We start from the raw sequence: 22,763 nt of genomic DNA, 5'->3' as shown, positions 1-22,763 counted from the left end.
GAAAAGATGCCACATTTTACACATCAAGTCCTCTATCAGCTATACTGTGACTGGCATGAATGGCCATGTTGTTGGCATAAAAATAGATTAACCATTGAGAATGGAGACCACAGTTCTCCCTTCACAGAAAATTACAATGATAATTGTGATTTCAGTGTTGTAGTTATGTCTGGTAAGGTTTCTTTCCCCATTTTATTATTTAAGTAGACTACTGGATTGTAGAATGTGATATGGTGACAACAAAGTGAACAGATAGTTATATTCACTGGCCATTAATGAAGCAAACTGCAGTCCCGTATCAGATGTAAAGGTACAAATGTTAACCCTGGGAGTAGGAAGAATGATAATTGTGCAAGAGGATAAAGGAAACGTGCTTAGTTATAATAAAGACAAACTGCAGAGGATTCACAAGAGAGTCTTTGCCAAGAATTTTAGGTTATGTCTACATGATACAAGGCTACGCTGTGCAGAGATGTTTGTGCTAACACTAAATGATGTACCACAGTTACAAGGAAAAAAGTAGCCATATTAGTGGCTACCTGATGTGTAATTATCAGTGAATTTAAGACACAAGGATATATGACTTCAGTGAAGTGCTGAGTTAACACAATAGCACTGTTTCCTAATTCTGAAGTATTTCATACAGTTCTTCAAAGTACTGTTTGGTAGATATTCTTTAGTTGTGCTAGAAAAAAAAAAAAAAATCCTCCAAAGAGCTACCAGAAACATTCAAAAGGATATTCTGCAAAGGGGAAGAGGTACTAAGGGAAGATAGTTCTCACTTTAGTACTGTGTACTGTAGTGTGGTGTGTTCCCTGAGTCACACAACACATTAGTAGCCCTGCAGTTTTCTCAGTTCTCCACCAACACTGTAGCTGCATCTAACCCTGTCTTCAGCCTAAATGCTGAAATAAGACTCCAGAAAGCTAGAGAAAAATGCCAGAACCAGGTCCAGAAGATGAACTGCATCAGACTTACTGTGGACAGTCTGAGCATCTCTTCTCCATTTTGACACTTAAATGGCTTCCAACATTAAAATAACTGAGCGTTCACAAATGTGAATCAATTTAGTGTAATCTTTTATGTCTCCCCTCTCTTTCATACAGCAAAGGAAGAACAGGAGCAAATGCTCAAATAATTACAGGATGATACTAGATTGCGTGACTAGAGGCCAGTCCACTCAGACTCATTTCACCCATTTGATTCAGTTGAGTATGGTTGATATTAGAACAAACATTCAGTTGCCATGTCTGTAAGGAAGCAGAAATATTTAACAACAGCTAATGATAAGAACTTAAGATTTGGGAAATAAGGATGTTAAATACTGGAACTGTAGGACACGAGCCACTAGATGTAGTAACATTTTAATAGGACTGTGAGAGTGAGAGCTGAAAGACCATCCTATTTCTACTGATGTAGCAACTTGCATGAGTTGATATCCAAAATATTTCCACCAAATGGCAGCGAAATGGCTTTGCTGTAAAATGGGAAGTCACTGACTATAAACTTTTCACAGGAAAGATCCACCAGTGGTAGTCAGAGCTGGAAAACACTAATGGAACTTTTGGTAAGAAAGCGGTATTTTAACATTTACAGCAAAGCATGGCTGAAATGCAGCTTTGGTTCTTCTGCTGGATGTTCACAAAATCAGGTATGGTTTAGGAAAGGAAAGGTTGCTTATGAATGCCATACTCAATACAAAAGGACTTCCCAGAGAAGAGGTATTTTTTCCAAGCTGGTTTCTTAATGTCTCCTCTAAATAAGACGAATTAATCTTCTTTAAGCCTCACTTTAACTACAAAAAGGAAATTAGAAGGTAATATTCATCCAAAGGACACAGCTTAATTACCTTAAGATGAACTGTTTAAATTAACTTGAAGAATATGTAGGGCATGTTATTTTAAATATCTCTTACAGTTCATTTCTCTGCATGATAACTTGGCTTAATTACTTATCTCAGCTTTAGCTTCAGCTCTGTAAAAAAACCTCTGTTAATTTTAAACATGTATCAGCTTTCACAGTGCCAGAAATGGATAAAATCTGGGATAGTATGGCTGTCAGAAACAGCATTCCCTCTCCTTCTGGAGTTCTAAATCAGCTTGTCCCATGCACTCATCAATGGCTAATTCTATAGCCACAATTGTCAAAGCTTATTTCTTTTTTCAAAGTCTACTTCATTCAAGCTACTGGGTGTACAGGGGGCAGGGCAGATTTCAAAAAGCTGGTATTTATTTAAATCATAATGCTTCCAAAGTTAGAAAAGAACATAGTGTTGCACCAATGCTACTGACCTCAGCAAAGAATTTCCACCCTCAAGGTTTCTCTGCATGCTTGCATGTACACAGATGGCAAGTTTCCAAGCTTGGTCATTCTCTGGCAGACATTAGTATTTCTGATATACTTAACTTGTTGACATAAATCATATAATCAGAGGTTGAAAATATTCTGAGGCTTGGAAAGTGTATATAGTGCACATACTTCTACATATACACAAATTACTCATCTATCTTTCCCATATAAAATATGAATATATTTACAAAGTTTGTTTAGACACATTTCTACATAAATTTCATTTATATACTTCTTTTGTAGTTCTTCAAAATATCTCACAAAGCAGTAACGCATAAAAAGTGTTGAGACACAGTGTAAAACCTAGCAGTGATGAGAGCATGCATAAACTTTCTCTAGTTCAGCAGTTCCACAGGAAACAGGTCCAGGTTCTTTCTCATATCCCAGTTTTTCTGCCAAAGATCTATCAAACATAGGAGAGACACAGAGACCTTTAATTTGCAATGACAGCTAGCTCACTTTCTGAGTCTGCAGAGATCTGGTTACCTGTTCTCAGCTTCAACTTACCTTTTACTGCTTTGAATCACCAAAAACTGAAAAGTAATAGTAATTACCTCCCATCCCACATCTCATTTTCTCTGTATAGTAATTTTTTTCATTATTATATAAGCATATATATTCATGGAGCCACATAAAGATTTAGGAACCATGCAGCAAAACAGAGGAAGACTCCTGAATCTCAAACAAAACCTCTGGTCTCCAGGTTCCCACAAATAGCTGCCTACATGCCTTGTTTGATTTGAAAAGTTCCCGAAACACTGAAGTTTTTCTCCAGCTGACATTCAAAGCTATCTGGGTTCTTCTTTGCACCCCACCCTTGGTAATGACCAAGAAACAAGTCCCCTGAAGAGCCAGGGGGGTAGAAGTCATGTTAAAAGCACATCTAATGTGATCCTGCAAGACTGTGCTCATGACTGCTGTATTTTTAAAACACCTGAGAGGCATTTGAAAATACATTGGTGGCATTGGGCCAATCAATGGGAAATCTCAGTTCAGTACCATCTACAAAGCAGAGCAAGTTCAAACCCACATCTATGACTTATGGGGAGAAAGGCTACGCTCAGATACAAGCAAGGCTAGGTTCGAGTGAACCATTCCTGACAAGTCTGTATCACTTTGCAGCCAAAAATGCAAGATCCAAGGCATCAGATGACATGTAAATGAGATCCTGAGCCTGCAGTGGAGAAGTGAGAGCACCCGGGGGAGGTGGTGGCTAACAGTCTCTATTCCTAGCATTACTTCAGGGAAGGGGGGGGGGGGGAATATATTTTTTTTCTTTTTAAGGATTGTTTAGTGCAAAACTGCATGGATGAGAGCAAGTATCACCGCCATAAAATCAAGAACAGCTAGTCATTCTGCATTCTGCCAAACCAGATGCATGTTCCTCCACTGGGGTGAAGATTCTTGGAGCTGCATTCTGGTTTGAGAGAGGTGCCTGGCAGTGGCTGCCATCAGGACCTGGAAGCAGGCTGGAGGTTCAGATCATGCCTTTGTGTAACAGTTTGCTATGATAGCACTAAAACTTTAGAAATGGATTATAACTGATATTTTTGTCAGTGTATTGGTAAGTCACAGCCTGGAGCTAAAGTTCATGTCAGTGTGCAATGCTATAGCAAAACCCCCTTTTTTAACCAAATCAAGAGAAAATTTTATGTAATGCAGTTCTGTGGGGAATTTTTCTGTGACAGTTGACAGCCATTAGGCTTGTTTGATGGTAATGAGGGCAGACAGCTACATAAGGTATTTCCCTCACTAGCAACTATTTAACTTCTAAATTTGTGCTCAAAATCCATTTCCAGCTTCAGCTGCTTTTTCTGGGTTTTCTTTACTTCTCTGACTAATCTGAATGTCATTTTAATATTTTGCATAGGCATGGTAAATTCCCTAAAAGGACAAGTGAGATAATGAAGATATCAGTGAAATCAGCATTTTATGCCAGAGGATGCTGTCCCATTCTGGCTGTTTAAATAAGGTCCAGAACCTTCTTCGAATGTTTAGCATTTCTGTCTCAATAATGGCAGTCTTTTTTTTTTTTTTTTAAAAATACACACAGACTTACTAACATAACAAGCTTGACACCATAGAATTATTATAAATAAGGCAGACTGCCTAATCCTGTCTCCAGTAAGAGAAACTTCCACTCCTACAACGATGAGCTCTGTAAAATTTTTTTTCTGTCTAGACCAAGAGATATGTTCTACAAAGAACAGTTAAGCTCTCTGAGAACAGCTTTAAAAACTGTGACAGATTTTTGTAACCCAGTGATCTCCTCCCCAATGACTATACCAATATCTATACCAGATTACAGTCCAGATAAAGTGGAGATTTAGAGACCCTTTTCAAAATAGCCAGTAGCTGAGCGATGGGTATCACTAGGGTAGGAATAGCAAAGATTTAAAATTCATCTGAACAAGGCAGAGCAGAGACCTGCAGTTGAATTCTCTCTTCCTTTCTACCCAACTCCTCCTCTATCCTACCATCTTCCCACAACTAGTTTTGGTTTGATACAAATAACTAGTTTCTGAAATACAGATTATCTGGAGATACAAATCCTGCATATTATCTTGCCATCCTCACCTCTGATAACTTTTTTCTCTGATAAAAACGTAACAGCAACAACCATAGCATGATCAAAATTTTTACTTTACTGAATATGGCTGATTGTTACCAAGGGCTTCATTTTATAAAAATGAGTAGCCATAATTTTTTCTTGCATATTCCTCAGTGAATTAGTAAAAAAAGTACAACTCTGGTATTTTTCACTGTGTGGGCACCATCTACTATCTGAATTTTCACTCCTTTCTCTCCAGAATATCACTTGTCCCTATGACTGAGAACAACTTAACCAAGTCAGTTGAGCAGAAAAAAAAACCATTTCTTGTAGGCAAAGAGGCTGCTTTCTGTGGGAGATTTTGTTTATGACTTAGAGTTAGGGACATTATGATACAAGTGCTACAACAGTTTGTTCATTATGGTCTACCATGCTGTATTGTGTTCTCTAAACTTCCCTGCAGTAGGATGAATTACATCTGATGGGATGTAAATAAAAGAGTTTCCTACTCAGAATAATTTTATACGGTAGTAATTTACTCAAAGGTCAATGAATGTGATTTCCTTGAGCTTTATCCTACAGATCTTAAGGGCTGGGTCATTCATAGCAGCAGGTCTAATAATAATGAAACATCAGTATAATATCTAAAAGAGAAACATATCTTAAAATTAACAAAACAATAAAACAGTTTTCACTTGAAGTTTCCAGCTGATTCTTAAGGAACTCTTTAATAGTAATTCTCTTTAACAGGAAGTTCTCACCAGACAACAAAAATGTGATGGACTAGACCTTCAGCTAACCAGTTTTCTCCTGACACACAGTTTATCTAGGCTGGGGTGCCAAGGGTGGGGGTAGGGAGAAAGATTAATTTTTATTATTTGTAATTCACAGCACATTTTATCAGAGCAAGCTAGATATCTTTCAGGACAGCAACCACATTAAAAGCTTAAAGGACATTACTTACATAGGGATTAGGGTTTTTTTCTTTCTTTGCCTTACTTTTTCATTATTATCTAATTAAAAAAAGAGGGAAATCCTTATAAATCAGTGTTAGAAAGTGAAATGATACCATACTATTATCTCTAGGAGTACTGTAGTCAAAAGAACAAAGTACCTAACAATGATTCTCATAGGTGAATGGTATGAACCATGTAAGTATTTTTAATTGAACAGCGAGCACTGTCTAGAAGTTTGGATACACAGACCCTTTCATTTTGAAGTTCTCTCTCATGACCACATCTCAGCAGTAGCCTTGGCTTACTGGGCATGGCTGTGTACACATACCAATTATCATGTCAGCACCTGAGACTAAATATAATAATACTCTAACATACTTAAATAATTGCTAGATGGCAGGAAGGATATGGGAATGGATTAAACTGCATTCAGAACTGAAGTCCTCTGCTAAACATTAGAGTACTTGCAGATCATCTAGGCATTTACATTTTCTCCCTTTTATAATTTAATCTAACACCTTCCCCCTCAGTAATTTGTACCTTAGTTACTGTCTAGATAAACAATATATAATGTTCTAAGATTTTTTAAAAGTTACTGATACAATAAATGTCAGTATATGCATCTATTTATATAATCCATGTCCAACATTGTGATATCTATTACTATTGTCTTGATACCTTCTGAAATCAAATTGGACTTAAGTAAAGCCAGGTTTTGATTTGTTCGACCTACTGACAGATTGCTAAAAAGAATTTTAAACAGACTGTGTGTTCATTAAAATATCAGATATTTACTTCTCTTTCTTAATTGTAATGAAGTTTACAGATCTGTTTGATCTAAACAATACTCCAAACTGTTGGATATTCCAACTTAATTATTGCAAAGAAGGTGCTTTTCATAAAGGATAGAGTTACATCTTCCTGTTTCTTAGAAGTACTGTAGGTGGGGCCCTCACTTCCTTGAAAACAGAAACCAGGATCAGCCTCTGAGAGCAGGGATACCATGCACAGACTGAAAACTTAAGACATACAGAGCAGCAAACAAGTACAAGCTATGTACTGTATCAAATTATCAGAGATCAAAAGACAAAAAAAAAAAAAGATGAAGGGAAAGAATTACACCTAAGCAACCTAATCAATAAGATTTAAATGAAGAACATGTTTTATAATTCTATTAACTTAATGAAAATATGTTAAAAACAGTACGGAATAACTGTTAGAGCAGGAAAAGTAATATTGTTTGGGAATTTGGATTTTTATTTTCTTGCTCATACAGTGTCTAACAGTAGATATAATTATATCAAATGTCTGCTCATTAATGATATTCAGTTATTTCAGTGAATTTTTCTTTTCTCTTTTGGTCTGTTTGTTGATGAAGAACAACACATTTAAGTAGATGTTTAAAATTTGAGTTGTGGTTCTAAAATCTACATAAGACAAATGGTTTTGTTTCTTTTCCCTGAGTAGAATTCTGATGCTGGGTAGAAGAAATGTCTGAGATTTAGAGCTTTTAATAGCAGTGACAAGGTGCAGGTAGAGATTTAAGAAAAATATAAATCTTTTTTTTTCCTCCTGGTCAACAATGACCTTGCCTGACCTTGCTGCAAGGATTCACTCCTCTAGGAATTAGGCTAGTGTAATTCTATTTTATGCAGTTCTAGTTCTTACACTGCTCTCATCCGTGTAATATTTCAGTGCCTTCCAGGTTCAATATTATAATCAGCAGGATGAATGCAATTTTTTTTCTTCCTTCCTTCGTCTGTAGGGAAGTAGCATGCACAAGTGCATCAAATGTATGTAGAAGTGTTAATATTACATGTGTATTATACAGATACATACTAGTAAAGGCAAGCTGAAGATCCAACGCTTCCAATAGGAGAAGGTGATGATGAAGACAGCAATTATTCTTGGATCCTATGGCTTTCTAAGAAAACTCTGTCTTTCCCACTGATGGAAGGCTATGGCTATGAAAAATTGTATGATTTATTTATTTTCCAAAACAAAAAAAATAAAACTCATCAGTGAAGAAGAAATAGAATCAATGCCATGTGGAGTAAGAAAACATTTGTTATCTCCACTGCTGTTTATTTAAAGGAATAGGACAGGAAATTGGCAGAAACATATTTAGATTTCCCATTGGACAAGTGAATTTCCACAAAATGAACATGTGAAAAGAAATTACATTGTCAGAAGAATCTCAAAACTATAGATAATGCTGATCTATAAATTGAACACTAAGAAAAGGAACAAATGGTGACAAAATAACCATTTTATAAAAACACTTATTTTAAAATTTACAACTTGCTGTAATAGTACATAATTTTCCATGTTTCCTCTGTTTCAAGATCATGTGGTTTTAAAAAATGCCCTTTTGTAGAAATTTTCAGTGGTTTACTTGCTCTGGAGTATGCATGCTTAATCTCTTTTTATTACTCTCTTCCTAGCTACTCCTTTTTCTCATTTATCCCCCACCAACTTAGTTGCCTTAGGCAACTGCAAAAATTTCATTCCATATGCAATGAAATGCTGTGGAAATCAAGTCTGCCATATATATTCTCTTTAGCATCTATAGAAAGAGATCCTTTTATCCACTGGCCATGAACTTACTCATGCATCTAACTCTCGGGGCTTGGCTTTACTAATGCATCCTTGCTTTGCAACAAGGGAAACGCAACTGCATTGTAGCAGCTCTGATGATAGGTGAACAAGAGAGTCTCCCTTAATTCTCTTCACTTCTACACCGATGTAAATCTAGAGTAATTTCTAGATCTCTGTGAAATTATATTAACACACTTTGAGTAGATACCATATAGTTAAGGAGTAAATTCAAATATTACAGATTTTTTCATATTAAAGACTTCTTTGACATGTTGCCAAGTCAGCATTTTCTGCCCATGCTGTTTCCTTGTCCTATAGTGGACAGTAATATAACATTCACATGCCATGTTACCATTTCCATATCCATCAAAAACGTATCTAAGGTGACATCTAAGGTGAACTTTGCAATTTAAATTATCTTTAGAACTCTCAAGAAACAGAGCTAAAAAGCAGAAGATGAAACCTCAACAGGACAAACATCTCCTGTTTTACAGGTCTCATCACAGAAAAGGAATTCTATCCAGATGCCCCACATGCTTTATCTACAAAGGCACGTTCTCCCTGAAGCAGCTAACTATGCTTTCTATAGGAGGACCGCTTGTTAAGGCTATAGAAATGTCACAAAATACACGTTTCCTCAGTAATGAAGAGCAACTTCCAAGAATTCCAGTCCTCTCATCTTTCCAGTTAATCAAAATCCTAAACTGAACAGATACTCTCCGGAGAAAACAATGTAATGATTTCCTGGGATTTTCATTTTGAAATTCAGAAAGATGCTGAAGTGCGTTATTAAGGCTACCAACATCATTAGATGACTTTGCAATTAAGGATGCTTTGGCCCATCATGAATCTGACCAGCACATAGAATTAGTCATATTTGCTGTGATGAGAACGTACCATTGTGAACTACCTAGGTTATTTAGGCTTTCAAAAGAAACAAAATAGGCCATCTGTGCTCTCATGGTACCATATGTGGTACCAAGCACTGTGTGCTATTACAACCAAACACAGTATGTAATTTAGAACATGTAAATAATTGAACCGGTGTCAACTGCTCATTGAATTCGTCATCATTAAGCACTTATATACTTCAGCAGTACTTGCCAGCCCTACTTCCATAAAGTATTCCTGGCTTTATTTATGAACGCAGCTTTCAGTATGTTCTGTGTTTATAGCTCCTCTTGCCCCAGATATTGCAGGAATCAGTACTCTTACTGGTGTCCAAGTGGTCTATTTACATTGCAATTTTCTTGTCATGAAAATTCTTATCTGAAACATTGATGCTTGTAGGAGACCACATAATAAGGCATATTTAAACCATGATAAGATAATCTAAGGACTTTTTATTTACTGAGTCAGTCAGCAGCCAGATATATTTATTCCTTGGAGAACCTGTATTGATTTAATCCAACTCAAGATATGCTTTCTGTTAAAATGTAATGTTTTTCTGCTTTCCTCCCCTTTCAAGACAGTCATCCAAAAAATACATGACTATTTGTAAGGGATGAAATTGCTGGCACTGGCATACCAATCAGTGTTTCAAAGCAAGCTCTTCGTTCATGCAAGTAATTTCTGAGCAAAGGGTTTGCAACCAGTTGTTGAAGGAATTTATGCTTGCAGCAAAGAACTGACATGGTGCTTACCATGTCATCTACACGCACAAGAAATTTGCTCTGTGTTACTGCATTTTGCAGAAAATACTCTCAGCAAACTGAAAGCTTGCTTTCATTATCCATGGTGTATACCTAAAACATAATTTGACTTATCTAGCTTACCTTAAAGCAACTAAGAAGCCAAGTATAACCACAACAACAATTAAGGTTTCAGAGGCATATACTAAAGGACTTACTGTGATGATTAGCCCTTTTTCCTGGAAATATTTAACCAATGGGACGGCATTCTGCTTGAAATTCATTAGTCTTCTTTGAGTGGCTTTCAGGTTATCATCAGGTCTCCCTTGCTGTTCAGCACGCTTCAGTAACCTTTCTTTCAGCCTTTGACTGGAACATGCCAGAAACACCACCAAATCTGGGGTACAGATCTGTGGAAAGAGCAATTCAAGAAGTCTGTGATTAAGTTGACTACCCAGCACTACAGGACTTGGCAATTCCATTATTAGGTGAGGCTTAGATATGCTACATTTTTGTAAGTTGGAACTTGATGAAGTCATTCATTTTCTGGGTTTTTTTAAGGGAAATTTGTAGGCTTAAGGAGGGGCTTTTTTGTCTTATGTGAAGGTTAGTCAATTTGTTTCACCTGAAATGTTAAGGAAAAAGTTTCGTGAAAAATGCCTACCTCACCCCAGAAACCTTCTTTAGACTATATTCATCATTTGTATTACCAGAAGGTTTCCCTAGCTAAAATTAAAATTTTTAAAAAGAGCAAAACATAAATGTCTCATTTCTTCAGGAAAATGCTTGTATGGTTTCCATCTAAAAAGCCTTTAAGTAAGGTGGTATTTAAAATCGAGCAGCCACTATGAAGCTCACTGATGCCTAGGACCAGGCAAAAAGAGATCTGTTCCAAGATCCACAGTTTCTTATAACACTTTCTCTGTATCTCACCCAAGCTTCAGTGTACTCTTCAAGAGGTTGGGTGTGGTAGCTAAGAGGATTTTAATTTCTCCCATCCTTTTGGTGTGTGTGGTGACACTGTTTTATGTCACACCCATCCCCACACTAAAGGTCAGAAACTACAACCTTATGGCAATAAGAAAAAATTTCTTGGAAGTTTAGCTCTTTCCTAGTTAAATTCAAGTTGTCCTTATGGCTTTCAGTGTTCTTCATAATTTCGGTTACCCATGCTATCAAACAGTTATAGAAGAGATACCTCTGGTGTGTGAGGTGGAGAAAGCAATGACAGCCCCGCTTTCTTAGGAATGCTGCTACAATGTTCACAGGCAATCTTTGGAGGTCACCACTATTTAGTAGATGTGATGGAAAAAACAGAAGTCAGAATCACAGAATGATTTAGGTTGGAAAAGACCTTTAAGATCATCGGGTCCAACCACAAACCTAACATTGCCCCTTCCACCACTAAACCATGGCCCTAAGTGCCACATCTACAGTCTTTTAATTACCTCCAGGGATGGTGACACAACCACTTCCCTGGGCAGCCTGTTCCAATGTTTGATAACCCTTTCTGTGAAGAAATTTTTCCTAATATCCGATCTATACCTCCCCTGGTGCAACTTGAGGCCGCTTCTTCTCGTCCTAAAGTAGCTCAGACACCTGAATTCACGGGATTTTAAAAATGGGGCTACAAGTGTACATTAACCATATTAATAAGATCTGATTTTGTTCTTTCCTCTACCCTGTTGTTAAAAAGAAATCTACCTCTTTTAAAGACTCACCTAAAAATGCTTTTTTTCACTAGCTTAGTGTTGCCTTTTAAACATATTAGAATTCTCTGTAAGAAAGATTTGAGGTAAAACCAAAGCCTATTGTACTGTGCAAGTTTTTATCCAATTACAGATTAGAAAGGGTTTATTTGTTCTCACATACAAGCACAAAGTCATTTCTGCTGTCTGTATTTACCTGAACAAAAAAGATCATACTTTATTTTTAACTAATATTAGCAAAAAAAATAGCTTACTATTCTATAAATGACATCATCTAGTTATGTTACAAATGATGGTGGATGATCAAGAATGCTAAATAAACAACTTTCTCATGATGTTTCCTATCTTCAGAATAATTTTGACTTTGTTCAGCTTGATACTATGTAAATTTGATAGTCAAATTCGAGCTATACAAAAGTATCACCAAAACATCTACATGTATTCTAACTACTACTCGGTAGAGAATGAACTTATTTATACCTTTATGTTCATTATATGGTCATTATTAATACATCACTATTGAGGGCCAGAACAAGCCAATTATGCTTCTGAATAATCTCTATATCTAGGTCCTACTATCCAAGGATGTTAAATTGCCTAAAGGCAACCATATACCAGACTGAATAGTCAAGACTTCACAGGTGGACAATCTGGAAAATTAATAACTAAGTTCAAAAAAAAAAAATCCTGTCTAGCTGAGTTTGTGTCATTTAAGGGAATACAACCTGAAGTACAGTCTGGCCTTTTCTCCTGGACATCTGAGCACAAGAAAAGTTTCTCCTAAAGTCAAAAGAAACAAATACAACTTTTCGAAACTGAGGCAATGGTCATTAGCCTTTACAAAGGAGGTCACTGACAGAGTGGGATATGGAGATGAGGAAGTAGAAAGTGCCTAAAAACCAGAGCCATTTTCAAACAATAAAGGACAATCTGATAAGCAGCACCAGCAAGCAGGTTGGTGGCCTCTCTCATTACAGAAAATTGAATAGGGTTTTAAAGAAAATCAAATTCTTTTTTAGGTACATTGTAGATGATTGGACACATGAGGAAAAAACCATAAACCAAACTCTAAAAATACTAATTCTGGTAATTTTTAATGAGTATCTATTAGATTTTGAAACAATTACCTTGTAATCTATCTTTTTTTAGAATAACTGCCAGTGGGAGAGAAGCATTCTCCTTCCTCTAACACATGTACCTCAATGTCAACTTTCCTCCCCTTTTCAGACTATTCTAAATACATAATTGACAGAGTTATTCTGTCCTTTCATGGGATGAATTAATTATGACAGCTAATTTTACTACCACATAATAGCTTTAAGGCACATAATTATTCACATGAAAGACTATGAAAGTAAAGTTTCTGTGTTAGACTTTCATGCAATATGGACATTATTAAAAGTAGCTCTGTTAAATTACGATGGCTTCATTAGTAGTAGAAGCATAATGAGGAACTTGGGAATTTAAAGAGCACACTGTAGTAAAGAAATCCAAATTATGACACAGATTCTGAAAAATTTCAAAGCCTTTTAGGTCATGGAACACTACTTCCTGAAAGGGAATGGCTGATGCATGTTGCAGCAGACTCAGCGAAGAGACACCTGAAGTCCCGATATGGATGTCCAGCTGATTGTAGCTTCCTAACATACATTACACAAGGACTCAGAAATTATAACTGCAAAGCAGGGATCTAGTGAAATGAAGGACAAAAGGAGTTCATATGAGTGAGTAGTTTTATTTAGTATTTCCATTTCTGTGCATCCTAATAATAGCGAAGAAAGATGGTAAGAAATCTTTAGATGCTCCAAACTGTAGCTGGCCTTCTTACTTTCAATGCTCGCTCACGAACATCTTCAGGACTAGCAGTTCTGTGAAGTCATACCAGACCTCCTCAAGTGTAGGACTTCAGCTTTTGCGTATCACATAACTTCACATATAGCATCAAACTTTGCAGAGAATACATAGAATAAATAGATTGCTCATGAAATTAGCCCTAAAGGAGAAAGAAGGAGGAGGCAAAGGGAAGGTCTCCTGTTTCACACAAACATCGGAGTACAGCTTTCCACAGTCAATCAGTTCTTTAAAGAAACCGTGGCTGAGTGAGTGCAGCCCCATAGCTAGGGAAGGATCTGAATGCCACCATGACGCCATCACGTGTGCAGGTTCTCGTCTGCTCGGTCCCCATAAACTGCCCTGGCTTCAGAGGTCAGTTCCTTTTTAAGAAAATGGGAAAGCACTCCCTAGGCCTAATTTTCTTTTTTTTCCTAATTGTAAAATGAGGATAATAATGAGATACAACACAGTAATTACTGTGGAAAATTAATTAATTAGGTTTTAATTATTTCCTACTGCTTTTTAAAATGGAATGTTCTCTACAGGAGGTGAGTACTGTTGTTGTTCTTAGTTTTTTGACTACTAACAGCAACAATACAAAAGACAGTATCAGAATCCCAGGAACTAGAACTATTTTTTCTGACACTGGCTTTTGTAATTTGAAATACATTCCACTCACAGAAATAAAACGTCATTGAAAACAATGGTTTAAAATTTTCAGTTCAAGAAGCCTACTTTCAAATGAAGTATCGTCTAAAATGTTTTTTGAAGTGGAAAAAAAGGCAATTCAAGCATATTTGAGGTAGGAATACAAAGCGGATTCTGATTATGTGATGCCTCTATGAATTCATCTTTTACCTGCAGAATATGCATCTTTATCATCAGAAAGTAGCTGAAAAGCATTTATTAAACACAAGCCTCTGCTTGGTTTTAGATGCACAAAAACGTAACATCTCTTCTATATCCATAGGTATACAGACCTAATAGCACTTAATATATTTCTCCTACATGCATTTACAACCTTCAGGGTTAAACCCTTGAAATGCTATTGATATTTCACTCCTGTTCTGATGAACCACTCTGCTTCCACTCATCTCAACTGCACCTGCCTGCAAGACACGCTTATAAATACTTCAAGTTGGAATCTAACAGGCTAGTGTGATCATATGGACATCTGGGATTATTCCTCTAGAAACATATCTAGTTCTCCTACGTAAATATGAGTACAAATTTTTCTAACAAAGGAAAAGGGGTTTTTATGACTCATTTGAAAACAAACCTATTTTTTAAACTCAGAACTAACTGTTGTTGAGTTTTATGACTAGGGAATAAGTTTTATTTTGAGACTCAGCTTGTAGAAAAGGTGTACAGAACCAGCACAGACAGAAGAACTGGATTCCTTAATGCTGATTTCCCGTAACACACTCAACTTGTGGTAAAGGCAGAGGGTCTTACTCATGTCCAGAAATGCATGCGAGGAAGGACTGCGGGGCTCAGGGAAGTGAATTTGACTACTTTACTAACTGGAACTCAGCAGAAGGGAGAATCTTTGCCTATGGGAACAGACAGGTTTCTGTTTATTCACAACCTCCTGAATTTTAAATACGACAAAGAGCGTATGGCATCAACTCAGAATAAAACTGGTGGGTACATCCTCTCATTTTTTAGAATAGTATTTACTAGTAAGTAAATCCTACTCTCTTCGGGTCTGAATCTCCTTCCTAAACTGGAACAAGGAGTAAATTGAGAGCAATTCCATGCAAGTTGTGGTGTTATTGACATAAAGCAGTATAACTGGAAAGATGCTCTCTTCTCTCTAGGAATATTTTCTACATCTCCTCTTGTTAGTGAGAGTAGTGTGGTTGTTTGCTAGACATTACATGATTACACTCTCATTATTCCTCATTAGGCAAAAGACGAAAATGCTCTGTTTCTTAATTCCTGGTATATTCTACTAGATACTCCTGAGGAAACTTAACTGACAGCTCATGAACAATTGTCATTAACTTAATAGTGTGTTTTATCCTAATTGGTCAAGGTTACTAACAAGCTAGTTTATGTCTATTGTATGGGTGCTCTCCCTTGTAATTACTGATTTGCTTTTTATAGTTTCATCTTGCTGGGTTACTAGACTGTTTGCATAGTTTTTTCTTGTTTTAGAAAAGCAAAATCATGAATCATGTTGTCAAAGAACAAATCCTGCTGGTAGAATTCTTTTCTGGTAACTGCATTTGAACCATATTCACACTGCCCAAGAAACAAGCTTCCAGCAAATTACCCAGACTACATAATTAGGCTTCCTAATAATTGATTGAGAAAGCCAGGTGTCTTTAGGGAGAACTGATTCAGATTTTCACCTATGTAGGGCAGCTAGTCAATAGGAATCCCTATCTGTAAACACTAATGCTACAAAGAAAGGTCTAAGCAGACCTCTGGTTCAGAACCGCTCAGCAGGCATCCCCACCCAGTCTGAATTCAGAACATCAGGTCCTCTCCTGAGGGTTAAGGACCAGCAATGGATGAGCTCTCCTTTGGCTAGTCTGGCTAGCAGAGAAGAGCCCTTGTCCAGAAAAACAGGAAACCTGAGGTCTAGGGTCTCTTACCCAGCAGAAAATTGAACCACTGCTTGCCTTTCCCATGAGAGTGCTCCGGTTTCCAGGGGAGAAGACAGACAATGATAAAACCATTCCACAGGCTTCCTGCTCAGGCTTGGCTTTAAGAAAGCAACGTAAAACTCACAGGGCCAAAGAAAATGAATGAGAGGAACCACAGCGATTCAGACTCCTGACATGCCAGCGCTCCCACTCCTCATACAGATGACTGGGTACATAGATCCAGTAGAGAACTGTATCTGAGGCTCATCAGCCTGGAACAATGAAGTGGAGATTTGGGAGAAGGGAGATAGAAAATGAGAAGGGAATGAAGACCTATAGACCATGATGCAGAAAAAATACCTTTACCAGAACAAAAACCTATTGCAATGAACAGATCCTTTCCTCTTAAGATTCGCAGAAAGGTTGCATTCATTTTCCTAGTTGTTCTGGAGCCCACGACTCTTGGCCGGCGACAGAGCAGGTCTTCTATGAGAAGCTCTTTGCAGAGCAAGAGCTTGGCAGTTGGACCACCACAGGTCAGGTGGCCACAAACACCTATGTCAAATGTTAAGGAACTGCAGATATCATTTCTGCTTGGAGGTTTAAGTATTGGACTTGGAGGAACAGTACTGCTGTCCTTAGCCTGTGAGAGGATGAGTCAGTTTTTCCCAGCATCCTATGTTGTGCCATCTACATAGTTTGTTCTACTTTAGCACAATTAATTCCCATAATAATTTTCATAAGGAATATATTTGGCAGCTAAAAAGTTAACTCAAATCACAGCCAAGATGAACTAGTTATTCTTTGTAGGTGTAGTGCACTTATGAATATTCTTAAGGGGACATTACAAACAAAGAATCAGATAAAATTTATTGCCCCTGTTTATTATTTAAATTAAGATTTTACTTCTTCGAATATAGTCTTGTCACCCAGGCCATGTAACAGAAAAATAGTTTTAAGATAATGTCTACAAAAACAGTCTTTCTCTTTTGTCAAGGAATTAAATTACATTCATTAATGAATATTCATTAATTCTAATACCTGCTCCACATTTCATTTCACTATTAACAAACTTGCAATTAATATATTTTAAGCAAACTTCATCTGTACTCAGTCTATTGAAACTAACAAGGCTAATGTTGAAGGAATTACTGAAATCAGAAGGAACATGATGCATGAATGACTGAAAGTGGGGAAAAAAAAAAAACCAAACCAGAGCAGTAACTGAAATTAACTGGAAAATACTGAAGTGCGGAACTGTTTCTCCTGGGAAGGGTAAAAACTTATTGCCATGTGAGAGATTACACTGAAAGTCAAACTGCAGTTTCTTCTTCAGAAGTCATTTGAGTTCAATACACTAGTCAGAGGCATTTCATTACAGTGTTACTGGAGAGGAAGATATTTAGCATGCTTGAGCATGCTGGTACTGTAGGTGACTCGCTGAATTTCAAGCTGACAGGTTAATGGTAAATAAACCATTTTCTCCTTGGCATTTTCGAATGTGTGCTTGGAATCTAAACACCTTTCTACTATTTGCACTCAGCAGAGGTCATGGATACCTTAGAAATCTGTGGTTCAGGATAGCTTTATGCCTAGGCACAAACTGAAAGGCTGAATAAATCAGTATTAAATCTGCGCTACTATGCAGAAGGATTTCAAAGTGATCCAAGTCCAGAAATTATCATATATTTAAAACAAATACATAAACTGGAAGTTCTATTTGCTCTTAAGACATTAAATTTCATGCTTTCATTTTTTTTCCACAACCATGACTGCTTGGAACTTTGTTTTAAAGTGGGAAATGAGATTCTCAGTCACACGACTTCAGGTCTTTATTAAAAGTACCCCTATCAAAAGTGTTGGCAGTATTGACTCTGCTCTCTGGAATTATGAAATGGGAGTCAGGATTTGGCAGCAATCCAAGACTTCCAATGAGAGAATTTATATGTCATGTATTCAGTTTTCAAAGAGAAAAATACAAACCTTGTTTCAACTAAGACAAGAAGTTCAAAGAAAACTGAAACTTAGAGAAAACTGCAGTGCTCATGGCTACGAGTTCTCACAGGCTGCAATGAGTCTGCAATGAGTAGCTGACCATTAAGAAATGAAGCTGGTGTAAATGACCAGAATGGCAGAGTTGCTGCTGGCTGGCAAGCACTGCTGAAAATTGATATTAACAAAACTTGATAAAAGAGAGGAGAAAAAAAGCTTTAATTCAAATGTAAAATTCCTTAGATGTGTAAAATGCTTTTTAGTCCACTTATTCTAGATTGACATTATTGCTTGGAAGCAGCGTTTGTTACATCTGGTTTCTAGATCTGAGCGAAAAAACTGTGATTGCTGCAAATGATTGCTTTATCTTAAGGCGCTCTAGTCACTGAGATGCAATGTGTTTTCATACAATCCTGCCTAGCAACACGTTGAGAACTTACTGTCCACGTGAGTCTGGCAACATAATAAGGAAGAAATTGTCATCTTTTAGCTATACCTATGTTTGGGAATGTTAGCATAAATTGGTTTGCTTTGACTCATTTACTAAAAATAACTTTTTCCCACAGAAAAGTTCAGCTTCTGGATTAGTCAAAGGGATAAAAATGTTCTGGTAGTACCAAGAGCAATTACAAGCAAAGTTCAAAAATAATTCATTATCATTGTGTATGTATTTCTACACTAGAACTTTATGCAGGACAGGTACTGTAACTAGAGTTCAGACATACATGTATCCATCTGATTTTTTCACAAAATGATGAGATTATGAAAGCTTAAATAGTGTCAAGTCTCAGTAACAGCCCTGTGAGCCATAAAACCAAAGGAATTACTTTAGCATAAATGTGTTACATTAAAGATGTCTGCAAACACAGCACAGTTAGATTTTACATGTGCTTGCAAGAGAAACCAGGCACCTGAGCTGACCTTCTCCTTTTCCGCTACTAATATGGTAAACCATTTCCAATATAAATTAGCTTATCTTTACAATAACACAGCACAGTTCTTACTCGTGAAGGCCATGTAATAATATACACAAAAAGGTTCAGTAAACAGCATTCAGGGAATTATAATGTTAGTGTTTGGGAGCAAGACACATTTTATGCCCTTTGTGCCTTGCCTTTCAGTTGTTCATCACCTACTGTCCACAACATGCACTAGTGGAGAAAGGGGAGGTGACGTGGCTTAGACCAAAAGCCATATAGGCTCTGTCCTGGTCCACCTTTCACTGACCACTGTGGCCAGCTCACATCTAGATCAAGTTTTGACTTCCTGCCCCTTTATGTGACATGGGGTCTAGACACTTTCTTGATCCCACTGCATCATGCCTCACAAAGAAGAACAATATATGGGTAACAAAACAATATAGACTTCTTATAATCAATAAAGACCAGACATGCTTTCTTGAACTACAATAATGTTAGGGTTTTGTAGCCATTTTGTTAATAGATCCCCTATTTTCCTCACACTTGTTCAGTCTCTGTTTCAGCCTTACCTAGTCTCTCAATATCTTGTATTACTCACCTCTATTTCCATTCAGTTTAATAATTTGTCTTTCACATTCTCCCCCCACAATTTATTTTAGCTATTACTACATATGTTCTTGGAGTTTGTTTCTCTTCTGTGTAAACAATGGCAAAGGAGAAAGGCTGGCTATACAGTGGAAAATGCCACTTTTAAAATGAATGCTTCTTTGCTTATTTCAAGCTTCCATGGGATTACAGATGAATACGCATCCCAACATATTCAAATGATGAAGGATAAATGAACAGTCACCCTTGCCCCTTCTGCTCATTCATCCCACTGGCATCTACTCTATATCCTATATGGCTGAAAGAACTGAGAAAGCCAGCATACACTATTTACCTTTATACAAACCTACCATCATTATTTTAATTTACATTGTAAAATCCAAAAGCGTTCTAGCTGCTTTATAGACCAAATAATAATGTAAAGTCACTGTTCAAAAGCACGCAATTGCATTTTAAAACCCTTGTAATCAAAACAATTAACAGCTGTGAAGGGATCATGAATGAGGGAAAAGAGTTAAATAAATAGTAACTCCTACTTCATGCATCTTTTGGCAGTTCCCCTAAATTTAACCTTTAAAATGGCTTGTGTCATACAACCTTTTCCGCTGTTTTCAGGTATGTAAGCATGCAGTGGTCTTAAAGGGACCATCTGTAAGAATAAGTATTCACCCATGACAAAATTCATGATAACAGTAAGAACTAGTTCTCATTCAGAACTTTTTATCAACAGATCTCAGTGTTCTACAGGGGATGTCTTTATAAGAACGAGGCATATGTATTACAAAATAATGTGATTTCACTATTTGCGTTTTGTGGGATTTCACTATTTTCTTCAGAAGGACGTTCCACTGCTTAATTGATCTAATTATAAAATGTCTTACTATTTAATCAAAACTTTCTTTGCTGAAATTTCAACTAATTATTTCTCATCTTGTCATTTTTGGCTAATGAGAACAATTCTGTTCTTCTACACACTGCTAGCAAGAAAGCTGTAACTTTTCTAAGCTGTGGAAAACACCTGTAGCATCTCCAACTGCACACCTACACAAATTATCACAACAGTTAATTACTGAATTCTCCACAACTCAATTACACTTCCCATTGAGGGATCTCCGAGTGCCTTAAAAATCTTAGCACGTTTAATGTAAATAACCTGACATGCTACAAATTACTGTCAGCCTCATCCTGTGAAGGAAGATGGGTACCACAACTGCTGATAGTCCCCTTTCCTTACCATAAGACCTTGCTACTCACATGTGTGGCATTATGGCTTACTAAACAGAGAATTTTAAAGAAATAACAAGCATATTTTATTTCTTTAAAATATAAATCCAAGATAAAACACTGAATATATCCCACTGGATTAAACAGATGTGGTATGTTGAAATATATACATCCCTTCTAAATTTATTTTCATGGCCTTAGATATGCTCATATAAGAGGTAAGCTGCAAAGAAAGTTGAAAAAGGTGGAGTCTAAACAGACCGAATTTTCTCTCCTATGCTCCTATAAAAGCTCTATGATTCCTTCTTTCCTTTTCAATATTTATTTTAGAATAGCTAAGATTGAAAGGTGGCCCTATGTGAAGTGCTCAGGGATTTTTTCAGAGGCTCAGATAGCCATCTGTCTTTCAGGAAGAAATAGGCCTTGAGGAGTATGATTTAGCAAATCCCATTAGACTGAAAATGAAGGAACTCTCTGAGAATATAGTCAGGTCTAAAATTACTAAATCCATCCTCTCTTCTCTAAAAAAATAAAAGACTAATCTACAGCATCCTTGAGGGAATAGCACATACCAAAAAAGGAGCCAAAGTTAGGAGTTCTATCATCTGTCGTTCTATCAGTCCTTTTTCCATGTAGTTTTCTAGAGTCAACAAGAGCTAACCAGGCTGGTGGTGGGGAATATTTCAGTTGAAATGAGGAGATAATATAAAAGCATATTAGAATGGTGCAAATGGAATGTTCACAGAATCACAGAATGGTTTGGGTTGGAAGGGGCCTTAAAGATCACTTAGTTCCAACCCCCCTGCCATGGGCAGGAATACCTTCCACTAGACCAGGTTGCTCAAAGCCCCGTCCAACCTGGCCTTGAACACTGCCAGGGAGGGGGCAGCCACAACTTCTCGGGGCAGCCTGTTCCTGTGTCTCACCACCTGCACAGTAAAGAATTTCTTCCTTATATCTAATCTAAATCTACCCTCTCTCAGTTTAAAACCATGACCCTTCATCCTATCCCTACACTCCCTTATAAAGAGTCCCTCCCCATCTTTCCTGCAGTCCCCTTTAAGTACTGGAAGGCCGCTATAAGGTCTCCCTGGAGCCTTCTCTTCTCCAGGCTGAACATCCCCAACTCTCTCAGCCTGTCCTCACAGGGGAGGTGCTCTAGCCCCCTGATCATCTTCGTGGCCTCCTCTGGACCCGCTTGAGCAGGTCCGTGTCCTTCTTATGTTGGGGGCTCCAGAGCTGGACACAGCACTGCAGGTGGGGTCTCATGAGAGCGGAATAGAGGGGGAGAATCACCTCCCCGGACATGCTGGTCAGACTTCTCTTGATGCAGCCCAGGATACCATTGGCTTTCTGGGCTGAGAGTGCACATTGCTGGCTCACAGTCAGTTTTCCATCCACTAATATCCCCAAGTCCTTCTCCTCAGGGTTGCTCTCAATCCACTCATCACCCAGTCTGTATTTGTGCTTGGGATTGTCTTGACCCATGTTCAGGACCTTGCACTTGGCCTTCTTGAACTTCATGAGGTTTGCACAGGCTCATCTCTCAAGGTCCCTCTAGATGGCAAACTTATATGAAACATAGCGTTCATCTTTCTCCCCTTCTACAGCACAGTACTGCCTGCGCCTTTTCTATTACCTCCAGGACTCCATTTCTTAGTGGCATTACTAATGGACCCTGTGATGGGTGTTGAAGTGTTGTTTAACTGGTTTTCATTTGTAGAAGGAGAATCTGACCCTAGGATAACTCAAAACAATTTAACTCCTGCCAGTTCTACCAGTTTCACATCTCCCATTCTT

At 37.5% G+C, this 22,763-nt stretch overlaps 1 protein-coding gene across 1 annotated transcript in view; it reads right to left on the bottom strand.

Annotated features, from left to right (window-relative positions):
- AK5 (adenylate kinase 5) overlaps positions 1-22,763 on the bottom strand; it is a 97,370-nt gene that overhangs the window by 63,327 nt on the left and 11,280 nt on the right. The window contains exon 6 of the mRNA XM_074876326.1: positions 10,304-10,495. Coding sequence (XP_074732427.1) covers positions 10,304-10,495 — 192 coding nt within the window. The remainder of the gene's footprint in view (positions 1-10,303; positions 10,496-22,763) is intronic.

This window comes from Strix uralensis, chromosome 8, assembly GCF_047716275.1.
Source record: "Strix uralensis isolate ZFMK-TIS-50842 chromosome 8, bStrUra1, whole genome shotgun sequence".
NCBI lineage: Eukaryota > Metazoa > Chordata > Aves > Strigiformes > Strigidae > Strix > Strix uralensis.
Note: the sequence above shows the minus strand (reverse complement) of the source record. Positions and strands in the feature narration are given on the sequence as shown.